Source organism: Camellia sinensis, chromosome 7 (assembly GCF_055761805.1).
Source record: "Camellia sinensis isolate YWXY chromosome 7, ASM5576180v1, whole genome shotgun sequence".
NCBI lineage: Eukaryota > Viridiplantae > Streptophyta > Magnoliopsida > Ericales > Theaceae > Camellia > Camellia sinensis.
This window is the reverse complement of record NC_138967.1, coordinates 46,225,194-46,238,234: the sequence shown is the minus strand read 5'-3', so window position 1 is coordinate 46,238,234 and position 13,041 is coordinate 46,225,194. Positions and strand designations below refer to the sequence as shown.

The 13,041-nt window shown below is 33.2% G+C and overlaps 1 protein-coding gene across 1 annotated transcript; it reads left to right on the top strand.

The window, feature by feature from the left end:
* The first annotated feature begins 604 nt into the window (after nucleotides 1–604).
* CSLD1 (cellulose synthase-like D1) lies at nucleotides 605–12,536 on the top strand. Its single transcript, XM_028252788.2, has 6 exons — nucleotides 605–1,282; nucleotides 3,783–4,212; nucleotides 4,911–5,294; nucleotides 6,691–7,066; nucleotides 10,111–10,507; nucleotides 11,395–12,536. Exons 1-6 carry the CDS (start codon nucleotides 639–641, stop codon nucleotides 12,341–12,343), a joined length of 3,180 nt encoding a protein of 1,059 aa, XP_028108589.2. The 5' UTR covers nucleotides 605–638; the 3' UTR covers nucleotides 12,344–12,536.
* The last annotated feature ends 505 nt before the right edge of the window (nucleotides 12,537–13,041 follow it).

Genomic DNA, 13,041 nt, shown 5'->3' with positions numbered 1-13,041 from the left:
ATCTTCTTTCTAAATCTAATTCTAATGATATATAAGTGAGATAATTAATTAATAATTAAAAAAAAGACATAACCCAAAATAAGACTAAAGTGACCACATTTGTCTACAACTGTTTAATGGATACACCACTCAAACTAGCTATTGTAGTCACAAATATATCATCATAGAGTTGAAGACATCATGTAACAATTATAGACTCTCGGTTATCCAAATGGAGAAATAATATTCTCCACAAACTTGATAATGAATCTTACTCAAAGCACCTGAATCTAGAGAGAGAGAGAGGTCTGGCTTGAAATGAGGAAGCTACATCATGCACCCAAAATGAGGACCATTGAATTCATCTCTCCTTATTTTAGCCTTTTTATTTTTGCCAACCAACCAGCCATTGCAATAATAATTCCCCTTCAATTTTTACAAATTTTCTTTTTTTGTAAAATTTTCTCAACCTCATTTCTCAATCTTTGAATTCTCATGCAAACCCCATAATCTCTCACTAAAAAAAATAAAAAATGAAATTGGAGAGATCATCATATGCCTCCTCTCATTGTCCCACCAAAGTTCAATCATGTCTATAGCATTCTCAGAAGCCATTCCTTTAGATCAAGAAAAATAAGAAAAAGACTATATAGATCAAGATGGCCACTTCATTAAATGCACCCAAGAAAACATTCTCCTCCTCCACCTCCTCCGCATCAGGGGCCGAACGCCCTCCTGCTGCCGTCAAGTTTGCACGCCGCACATCAAGTGGTCGCGTCGTTAGCTTGTCTCGCGACGATGACCTCGACATGTCAGGCGACTTTTCGGGCCAGAACGATTATATTAATTATACCGTCATGATGCCACCAACCCCAGATAACCAGCCTGGAGGCGGGTCATCTGGGGCAGATGGCTCAGGGGACAAGCCTGATGGGTCCGGCCCATACGGTCCAACGAGCCGGTTTGCAGTGGAATCGCAACGTGGGAGGCGGGGTAATGGTGGGGACGAGGAGGGCGGCAATGGTGGCAGTAGTGGTGGTGGAGGAGGGGGTAAGTTGGACCGGAGGATGTCGGTGATGAAGTCCAACAACAAATCAATGCTGCTGAGGAGCCAGACAGGGGATTTTGATCACAACCGTTGGTTGTTTGAAACAAAAGGGAAGTATGGGATTGGGAATGCATTTTGGCAAGATGATGATGGTTATGATGATACTGGGATGAGCAAGGCTGATTTTCTGGACAAGCCTTGGAAGCCTCTCACTAGGAAGGTTCCCATTCCAACCAAAATAATTAGCCCTTACAGGTAGGTGCACACATTCATTTATTCATACTAGGATAATGTTATATATGTACATATGTAATGATACACACTCCAAAAATTTCTCAAAATGCATTCAACTATATATAAATATCATTTTCCAAGTTTTGGGATTTTAACCAGATATTTGAAGGGAATAAAAGTATTGGGAGTGGGTGTGGGTTTGGGTTTGGAGAATTAGAGCTAAAATACAGGAAAATAGTTATTTGTTGTTGTTGTTGTTGTTGTTGTGTGTATAACTTGTGTAAGTTTGTTGTAACTTTTGTTTTTCTATTTTTTTTCTTTTGCTTTTTAATAAGATTAGGGTTTAACTAAGAACTAGTACTTTAAATAATAATTTATGAAGACGTTTGTCATATGACATAGTTGTAAATTTTTTAAAATCATCAATACCAAAAAAATGTTTCATAAGAGTATCGGATATACTAGTAATGAATTAGTTATCAATTACGTTGTAAATGGATTATGAATTGATATGTATCACAAACTTTTTGATACACAAGCAATTTTTCATTCTCACTAGTATATCAAATTGTATCAATGTCTGTTTGCCAAAACACAAGCTTGGTGGGAGGGAGATAAAAATGGTGTTCAAGCCTAACGAGCTTAGCTTAGATCAAATCTATATTAATTATTCATACAAGACAAACATTTTGGTATATGAAAGTTATCAATTGATTCGACGTAAGAACTAGACCCACCCATTTGGGCTTGTAAGCATACCAGGATTCCTTTTTAGTTGATTCAATCTATTGACTTTTATAATTTTTATGTGTAAATTATCTATTAAAATAAATTAAATTGATGTGATAATTGTATTTGATCATATTCATCTTAAAAAGAAATAATATGATTTTAAAAATAGATCAATTATTTTTTTCTAATACAACTGTGATGAAATTATGTGACTAGATTATTATTATTATTTTGAATGATTTGTACTATACACAGTGATCTAAAAACTTAATGGATCAAGTAATCAAAATGGTGTTGCAATGATTCAGTGAAATTTATCAAAAGCAATAAACAATTGAGATATTTTTCAGGGTAAATTATTAATAAGTTTTAATAGTTGGACTTAATTTCCATCAAGTCCTATTGAAAATAAGTCCTAGTAAATTCGTCGACAAAAATAATTTTTTTGTGACGATTTTTTACATATGTCACTAAAAATTGACGATTAGTGACTTTTTTTGTCACAATTTTTATAAATTATCAATAAAACTTACAATTAGTGACGTTTTTCTGTGACAAATGTTTCAAATTGTTGTTAAAAGTTGTAAATTAGTTACTTATTTGTGACAATTTTTTAAAAGGTCGCTAAAACTTATAATTAGTGACATTTTTAAAAAAAATTTAAACTGTCGTTGAAAATTAACAATTAGTGATGTTTTCTAATAGTGTTTAATAAAAAAAATGTCATTATCATAGGACCTGTCGAACAATAAGTTCACTTATTAAGATCTATACATAAGTTCTCTTTTTTTAACTTTGTTTATGAGTTTTGATTTGTTTTTAGTTTATTTATGTTAGTTTGTATTGAAATGTGATATGAGGAAGTGTAAATAGTTGAATTGTATTTTTTTTATTTAAGTATTGTCATATTGATAAATTTATCATTGAAAGATGTAGTGAGATTTTTTGATAAATAAATTGAATCCACAGGAGTTACTTGTAACTACGCTTTATTCTATACACAATGATCTAAAAACAAGAAGTATGGTTTTAATTTTTTTTAAACATATGTAATGAAATTATGTGACTAAATTTTATTAATTTATTTTGAATGATTTACACTATACTAGTAATCTAAAAACTTAACGGATCAAATAAGCAAAGGAGAAAGATCTTCTCTAGTCTAAAATCTAAATTGGATGGCTCTATTTGATTAAATAATCAAAGGAGAAGGGTTTTCGTTTCAATGATTCGAACTATTCATTTTGTCAGTCACTTCGCTTATTTTATCCACATATAAAATTAGACCGATCTAATAATTATAACTTGTTCAATTTATTGTGTTTGTTTCCAAAAAAATGTGTGATTTATTTTTAAAAACATAATTGTCGTTCATTTTTTTGGTGAAAAATTGAATATATTACGATTCTGTGATCAACCTAATTTTTTGTGTGAATGTAACACACAAAATACCCAATAAAATGAACGATTCAAATCATTAAAACAGGACCTGTGTTGAGCCTAGACTGAAAGGGATGTGCCTCCGTAATCAAACTAATCTTTCGCTTAATACAGAATTGACAATCGAAGTACATCATATGAGGTTGCATTAATCGAGGATACATGATAGAAGGAATTGTTTTATTTCCAAACTTCACCTTCTAGATTTCTTCCAATATATATATAGATATAATTTTTTTATCCTGAATTATGTGTCTTTCTCGGAAGACCGAGAATGAACCATGTTATTTAAAACCAACATTTAAAGATTATCTAGTTAAGACTTTTTTTATTTTTTATTTTTGAACAGGCTACTTATTGTGGTGAGGCTGGTGGCACTCTTCCTCTTCCTTGGCTGGCGTTGGCAAAACCCTAATCCAGAAGCAATGTGGCTATGGGGTCTGTCCAGCGTCTGCGAATCATGGTTCGCTTTTTCATGGCTTCTAGACATTCTCCCAAAGCTCAATCCCATCAACCGCCAAACAGACCTCGGGGCCCTACGCGACAAGTTCGAGTCTCCCTCTCCATCGAACCCCCACGGTCGCTCTGACCTACCGGGAGTGGACGTGTTCATCTCCACCGCTGATCCAGAGAAAGAACCACCTCTCACCACTGCCAATACTATTCTTTCGATCATGGCTGTTGAGTATCCTGTTGAGAAGGTTGCTATATATATCTCTGATGATGGTGGTGCAATTCTTAACTTTGAGGCCATGGCTGAGGCTGTCAAGTTTGCTGAGGTGTTTCTAATATTCCTTACCTTTTTTTACAATTAATACTACAATTGTCTGGTTTGGTATCCATTTTGGGGGGATGATTTTAATTGTTCATTTTTTGGTATTTTTGAAATAGATTATTTGTGTAAAAAAATTAAGTTGACTAAATATTAATAGCCATATAAATCGATTTAATGTCTTAAAAAATGCACACTACGTCTCTGCTTGGGAAGAAGGGTTGGGTTGAGTTTAGGATTATTTTAACCACAAAAACACAAAATAGTTTTTTTAGCACAATAAGACAAAATATCGCATTCAACCTATAATCATTATATTCTTTCTCTCACAAAAATTTAAAAAAGTCAAAAAAATTCTTTCCAAACGAAACTTTCTACCCCGAGATTAAAAAAGTCAAAAAATTAACTGACTTCCCAAACGAACCCTATTTATAAACTACTCATTTAAAACAAATGTGATTTATTAATATGGCTATTACTATCCAATTAACCTAATTTTTTAAATTGATAATTTACTTGATATACACTAAAAACTAAACTATTTGGATCACTGAGTTGGATTTGAACCTTAAGTAGTCCAATTAGTGCATTGGAGGAAAGCTTCAATAATTCTCATACGACAAATTAATTTTGTTCAAACATCAAAATAAACACATTTTGAATGAATTACTTTGTGTATCCAAAATTTTTATGAGTGAATTCCAGGTTTGGGTGCCATTCTGTCGGAAACACAGCATTGAGCCAAGAAACCCAGACAGCTACTTCAGCAACAAAACGGACCCAACAAAAAACAAGAAGCGGCCGGACTTTGTGAAGGACCGGCGGTGGATAAAGAGGGAGTACGACGAGTTCAAAGTGAGGATCAATGGGTTGACCGATGTGATCATGAAGCGATGCGACATGTATAACAAGAAGGAGGAAATGGAGGAGAAAAAGCAAGTGAAAGAGAAGAACGACGGAGTTTTGCCGCCAAATGTTGAAATGAAGGTTACCAAGGCCACTTGGATGGCCGACGGGACACATTGGCCGGGCACTTGGTTTACTGCAGCGCCCGATCACAAGAAAGGTGACCATCCTGGAATTCTGCAGGTCAGTGTCATTTTTTTATCTCATCTTTTACTGTATACTCACAATCAGAGTAGACCCTACATCACTGTATACTCTCATCTTTCTCTTTAACTCCCTTCTAACATGTTAGGTTTGTTAGGTTATTGGGTGTACTTTTAGATTTAATTTTGATGATCCGAACCGTTACAAGTTAAGGTTTGTTGATTATATATCATACCTTTTAAAAATCAAGTTGATTGGATATCAAAAAACATGTGTTCGGAAAACTATTTATTAAATTTTTTTAAAAATTGGTTTGTAGTTCGATAATCCGAACATATAATTTCTGATATCCGATCAATTTGATTTTTTACAGATATGATATACTTAATAAATCTTAAAATATGAACGGTTCGAATTATCAAAATTAAACCTAAAAGTGAGTCTAATAACCTAGGAAAAAGAGAATTAAGGAGAGAGAGGAAAGAGATGATCTAAATTCCATTTTCTAACCCTCTTTTTTACTGTGTATTCACAATGGGAATAAGGCCTACATCATGAGTCCCACTCTCTTTACGAGTATACACTATAAAATTTCAAAGTTTATAAAGAGACTATCCTCTCGTTAAGAAGAGGGCTGACATCGTCATATGAGTCCCACTCTTTTTATGAGTAAATAAAAAATATTATTTTATCTTTTAAATTATTTTTTAAATATTAATTAAACTCTTAAATTTTATATTATTTAAGGGTGTAAATGATATTTTGGTAGATAAAATGAGATTTGAATGTTACATACTTTTGTTTAATAATAGATGATAATTTAACAGTGAAAGTGATGTAAATAATTTAAGTATAAAATTGATATTATTAAAATAATAGAGGTTAAATTTGTTTTTGAGTAATAATTTGATAGGTAAAATGGTAATAACTTGCGTTTCGTTTGTTTCGATATAAAATATTTTACAAAATAAAAACATTTTTCTTATAAATTGATTTTACACGAAAAAAAATATTTTTTTTTTGTTTTTTTTTTTTTACACTTAAAACAAAAATATTTTATTGTCTAAAAGAAAAGTTTTTGATTCAATAAAAAAAAAATTTAATCACATCACCTCTCTATTTTTTTACATATTTTTTTATAAAAAAAATGTCAAAAAAAGTCAAGAAGTTAAACTTCTAAAAATAATCCAAAAAAATTAAATTTTTTTACAAGCTAAAATACTTATTTAAAAAGAATATGTTAAAATGGTAGTGAATGAAAGTCAATTTTATACAAATTAAATTACGAAATTTTTAAACGGCATTTTTGGAAAAAATGATATAAAAATATTTTTACTTACTTATATTCAACCAAATAATAAAAAATAAATAAAATATTTATGAATTAAAAATGGAATTAAAAATTGATGAGATGATTTGACATAAATTTATGAAGGTGATGAGCAAGGTTCCGGAAATGGATCCAGTGTTGGGTGAGCAGGACGAGAAGAAGCTGGACTTCACGGGCATCGACACCAGGATTCCAATGTTCGCGTACGTCTCCCGAGAGAAACGCCCTGGTTACGACCACAACAAGAAGGCTGGAGCCATGAATGCCTTGGTGCGAGCTTCGGCCGTACTCTCCAATGGACCCTTCATTCTCAACTTGGATTGTGACCATTACGTTTACAATTCCATGGCCATTCGCGAAGGCATTTGCTTCATGATGGACCGTGGTGGTGATCGCATTTGCTACATTCAGTTCCCTCAGAGGTTCGAAGGCATCGATCCCTCTGATCGTTATGCTAACCATAACACTGTCTTCTTTGATGGTATGTATGTATTTTTCTCCATCTTTTTTTTTTTTTTAGGGTCTTTGATGTTTGTGTTAATTACACTTTTTCATTTCTATACTTTGCACTCAAATTTCATTTTTAGGATTTATTTTACTTCTCTATTGTGTGTGAATTTGAACAATTTGATTCTTCCATCTAGATTTTTGAGTAAATTGCTGTTTGCCCTCTTTGTGTTGGCTATTTTTTCACCCGGACCTGTTTTAAGTTTTTTTTCTAATTTACTCTTAAAGTTAAAATCTATTCAAACTTTAGACAAAAAAAAATATGAGTTAACTTGTCACATGACATATATATATATATATATTATATTAGGGTTTAGGTTTGTATAAGAGGTGTGACTTATATATAATATAATATTTTTATGTTACGTGATTGTTAATGTGTTATTTTTTGTTTAATTTTAGACATTAGTTAACTTTTAGAGTAAATTGAGAAAAACTTGAAACATAAAGGATGGAAGTGAGAAAAGAAAAAAAAAAATTAAGAGCCAAATTGAAAAAATGGTGAAACATATAGGGGCAAAGTGTAATTTACTCAAATTTGTGTTAGTTTTGCCTACGTGTACAGCTTAGAAAAAATTGACGAGTATCCCAAAAAATGTTAATTTTAATTTTCAATTTAGATGGAATGAACAAATTGAAATTACACTTAAAGTGTAGGGGCTAAATTATTTAATTTGAAACTATAGGGACTAAAATAAAATTTGAAGCAAATTACAAAGGTGAAAAGTCTAATTCATTCTTGATGTTTTGAGTAAAAATTTGATTTGATAACCAAAATTTTACCTAATAATGTTTTCAAAAATTTCCATCTTATCCTAAGAATGAAAATTTAGAAAAGTGCATTTTTTTTGCATACATATACTTATTTGGGTCACATCAATCAACATCTATCAACATTTTTTCTCTGCTTTTCTACTAACTTTCTCTACTTTTCTATACATTTTTTTTTATATAAAAAGTCAAAAAATGCACTTTATTTAGAATATCCTAAACCACCCCTTAGTAGATTAATGAAGCAAATATAACTCTTTAGGATATCTGAGTGAAGATTTGAGTCTCTTTCATTGCTGGTTAAAATCAATTTGGTATGTGTTTGAGTCAATAAGTGGAGAGAAGAGTTTGAGTATTTTTTACACAAATTTAAATTTGAGTCAGCCTTTGATATTTGATTAAGGATTAGAAATGCCCTTAGTATAGTTTCCTGCTCCACATATACATATTATAGTTACTAGGCCTAAGCCCTACGGTGGCCTTAAGGGAGATTAAAGAATGAGGGCAGTGTGGTTCTATTTTCTTTTTCTTTGTTATTGTTAGTATTGAAAAAATGTGTAAAAAGTGTATTAAAATGTGTAAAATTGTTTTAGAATATGTGAAAAATGTATTGAGATTTTAAACATTTTAGGTTGTCATTAGTCGGACCATTTTTTGTTTTAGTTTAGTTTTAGTTTTTATTGTTTTTGAAAACAAAACAGCAAAAAGTTTAAAAACAAAATAATGAAAAGTTTGAAAGCACCCATCATTTCATATCATTTGATGTCTCTTTGAAAACTATTTTTGAAAATTTGAAAACAACTTTTTTAATTTTCTTAAAAAATGAGTTGTTTAAAAAATATTTATCAGAAATTGTTTCCCTAAAAAGTTTCACAAACAATTTTTTAATTTTATTTTATTTTGAAAAATGAAAACAAAACCAAATAGGCCCTAAAACTTTTAACTATTGATCCACCCTTAGCTTCGAATATGTAACTTTTTTATGTGGAATTTTGTGTACAGAAGGGTTTCATAGTTAGGGATTCTCTTTGTAAATTAAATAGTTTTAAGTAGTGATATACAAACAAAAAACAATCACTTAGAAAAGTATCAAGAATTTGATTTTATCATATAGATTTAAATTTGATGTGATGTGAATTACATTGCTCATATAATGAATCTGTTCTACACATTTCAAATTTTGAGCACTTTTTAAGGTTTTTTTTTAGGGTACATAGCTTTGGTGAAAGGAAAATTTATACAAAAAATAATATACAGCATGAATTGACAAGTTTTGATCTTATCACTTTAAAGCAAAAGACCTATCATGTGGCTTAAGTTTTGATAAAATATTATTATTAAATATCTGTTTATAAATTCTGCAAGAATAGAGTTTTGTAAATAGTTTATTGGGCTCGTCATGGCATTGTAAATATACAAACTAATGCTAATGAAACAGAGACATTGCTTCAAATGGCAGTCATCATCACACATGTGGACATTCTAAAATTTTGTTGATTTGTTATTTTGGACACTGAAGAGCAGTTCAGTTTTTACTAGATGTGCAAAACAAGTTCTAGTTAGATTAATCCTGATAAAGTTAAACATATAATCAGCTCAATTTTCTCATGTATATAGTTCAATAGATTCTCAAAAATATATATCCTTTCATGCCTATGTTAGGAAACAGGACCAGGATCAACCATCTAATCTGTGTATATTATATCTATTCAAAAATTGTTAATACAGCCCATGTAACAACACAAGGAAATGAAAATAACTTAAACTGGTTTATAAGCACTAATTATCCCAAAACCCCATGAAACTTAACTATGGAGTTTAACAAAATGAAGTGTTGCATAACTCCATAGTTCGTGAATGTTAAACTGAATCACCTAGCGTTACACAGTTCATTATAAATTAGTTCAATAACTAAATTGCTTGTATGTCATTAAAGTATGTGATGATCAAGAAATTCACGAATGGGGGCTATGATGCAACTGTTGACAAAGTTCAACAAAAAGCAAAACCTTATTGAAACCTTGTCCAATGCACCAACAAAGCTTCTTTGTGGATCCCTTGACCATCTTCATAAACTTGTTTTGTAGCCATTTGTTCTTTTTTTTCCATCTCCACTAAATTTTTAGTTTGTTACTAACCCAAGTTCTGTACACTTTCCCTTGCACAAATCTTTTCTTTGATCCTTATTATCTCAATGTATTATTCTACTTAAATTTTTTCCATGACTGATCCAAAAAAAAAAAACAGGGAACATGAGAGCCCTGGATGGTCTGCAAGGCCCGGTGTATGTGGGAACTGGCTGCATGTTTCGGCGTTATGCACTTTACGGTTTCAATCCACCAAGGGCAAATGAGTACTTGGGCATTGTTGGGCAGAACAAGGCTCGTGCAGCAAGTGTTCCAGCACAGGCCGATGACGACTCAGACACACAGCCCTTGACTTCTCACCCTGACTTGGGCCTGCCAAAGAGATTTGGTAATTCCACCTTGTTTGTGGACTCAATAGCCGTTGCTGAGTATCAAGGACGCCCGCTTGCTGATCACATTTCTGTCAAGAATGGCCGACCTCCTGGCGCATTGCTCGTTCCCCGTCCTCCACTTGATGCACCCACTGTTGCCGAGGCCGTTGCTGTCATCTCCTGCTGGTAATTACTTATTTTCAAATCCTTTCAAAACTTGGATCGCAAAACATTATACATGATGAGTAATGTCTGATGCACAAGTTAGCATGAATTCTTGGATAGTAAAGTTCATCCTGCACTGCATTCTGTCTACTATCCCAATTTTATTATTTTATTTTTTATATCCCTTTACTGACTATATCGGGATTTCACTATATTATGCATTGATTCAAAAAAATAAGAAGAAGAAAGAAACTTAGGATTGCAAACTAGTCAAGCTAAACCAAGCTTTGTAGCACTCAGAGCTCAACTCAACTCGTTCATATTAATCATGCTCAACCTCGGCTCGAAGCTTGATAGAGAAGAAAAAGTTTGGCTTGCTCGGTTGGCTTGCTATATTTTATTTTATACTAAATATGCATATATAGCACATTCTACATTATTTAATATAAAATATATGTTTTCATCTCATTATTTAAATAAATAGTAAACAAGCCGAGTTTATTCTAGCTCAAGCTAAATGAGCCTAAAAATCAGACTCAGGATCGTTTATATACATGAAGAGCCAATCCCCTACCGAGTCGAACGCACAAATAGTTCGGTTCATTTGTGGTCCTAGAAATTGGTTGTCACATTAGCGTGTCAGAGGTTTCTGTGCATTTTGTGCACATATTTTCCGAAGACGTAAAATTGTTTTCTTTTGGCTAAGAGAGGAGAGAATCACATAACCAACTGCCTTATAGAGCAGTCATCAACTAATAAGAATTTAAAGGGTTAAATACACTGCTCTTCAAAGTATGCATTTTGTTTCATTTTGATCCTCAATATTTCAATTGTTTTAATTTGAATCCCCCATCTTATCTAATTTGTGGTGTTTCACTTTCACTCAATGCTTTTGAAATGGATCACAGGTATGAGGACAAGACCGAATGGGGGGATAGAGTTGGCTGGATCTATGGATCAGTGACAGAAGACGTGGTCACAGGTTACAGGATGCACAACCGCGGGTGGCGATCTGTCTACTGCATCACAAAAAGAGACGCCTTCCGTGGCACTGCACCAATCAACCTTACTGATCGTCTCCACCAAGTGCTCCGGTGGGCCACTGGTTCTGTTGAAATTTTCTTCTCCCGAAACAACCCCCTTCTGGCAACCCGCCGCCTCAAGTTCCTCCAACGCATAGCATACTTCAACGTCAGCGTCTACCCATTCACCTCCATCTTCCTCGTCGTCTACTGCTTCCTCCCTGCTCTATCCCTCTTCACTGGCCAGTTCATCGTACGAAGCCTAAACGTTACCTTTCTCATATTCCTCTTGATCATCACGATCACACTCACTCTACTTTCTCTCCTCGAAGTCAAATGGTCTGGCATTGCACTCGAGGAATGGTGGCGTAACGAGCAGTTTTGGGTCATCGGTGGATCTAGTGCTCACATTGCCGCGGTCATCCAAGGTCTCCTCAAAGTCCTAGCCGGTATTGAGATCTCATTCAAGCTGACCGCAAAGTCTGCTGCTGAAGATGAAGACGACATCTACGCTGATCTCTATGTTGTCAAATGGACAAGTCTGTTTATAATGCCGCTTACGATCATTGTGGTCAATCTTGTCGCCATTTTCATGGCATTTGCGAGGACTGTGTATAGCGTTATGCCCCAATGGAATAAGCTTATGGGTGGAATGTTCTTCAGCTTCTGGGTGCTGGCTCATATGTACCCATTTGCCAAAGGATTGATGGGGAGGAGTGGAAGAGTGCCCACCATTATTTATGTATGGTCTGGGCTTGTTTCAATTACTGTGTCTTTGCTGTGGATATCTATCAGTCCTCCAGGTGATTCTACTGCTTCTGGTGGAGGAGGGTAAGGTTTTGGACCCAAAAAAAAAAGTGTTTTGAGACTTGTTTTTTGTAATTAATTAAGATGCAAAATGTAAAATGTAAAAATGTTCTTCCATATGTGTACTGCTAAATCGTGCATTCAATTTCTCCAAGAACTACATTACCATGAAAGACCACAAATTGTGTAGTATTAGATGAAAGAATTTTGTTATTGTTTTATACGTGTGTATATTTGTTATTTGTTCTTTGTTTATAAATAATTATTAAGGAAATGATAAAGATAAATAATATTATTATGCATACAGTCTATAGGGAAATAGCACCTGTAATGTCTTTAGCTCAGCCAGTGTCAGTTTGGTCATTATAGGCAAGGAAGGGTGTCAGGGTGGTGAAGAGAGCCCGCCGTAATTTTATTGTAACACTTAAATCTCTAGATTTTATATCATATTGTAATTTTTGACGGATGTAACAGAAGTAATAAAAAAGTCATAAACGCTCCTAAATATTTTACATCCAGTCGTCTCTCAACTTCTCTCTTTCTTCTCTGTTTTTCATTTTTTTTTTTTTTTCGAATTCAAATTCCATCAACTTCAATCTGTGATAGCATTGAGCAATTCGGGTGGTGAGCAATTCGATTTGAATTACAGTATTTACATAGCTTATGCTTGATAAGGATTGATTGCCCAAGCAACCCATCTTGAAGATGTGATTTGGGTGTGTCTGT

Coding starts and splice junctions, on each gene's coding strand:
- CSLD1 (XM_028252788.2), top strand. CDS start 639: ATGGCCACTTCATTAAATGCACCCAAGAAAACATTCTCCTCCTCCACC. Junction 5,295..6,690: donor ACCATCCTGGAATTCTGCAG/GTCAGTGTCATT, acceptor AAATTTATGAAG/GTGATGAGCAAGGTTCCGGA. Junction 10,508..11,394: donor GTTGCTGTCATCTCCTGCTG/GTAATTACTTAT, acceptor AATGGATCACAG/GTATGAGGACAAGACCGAAT.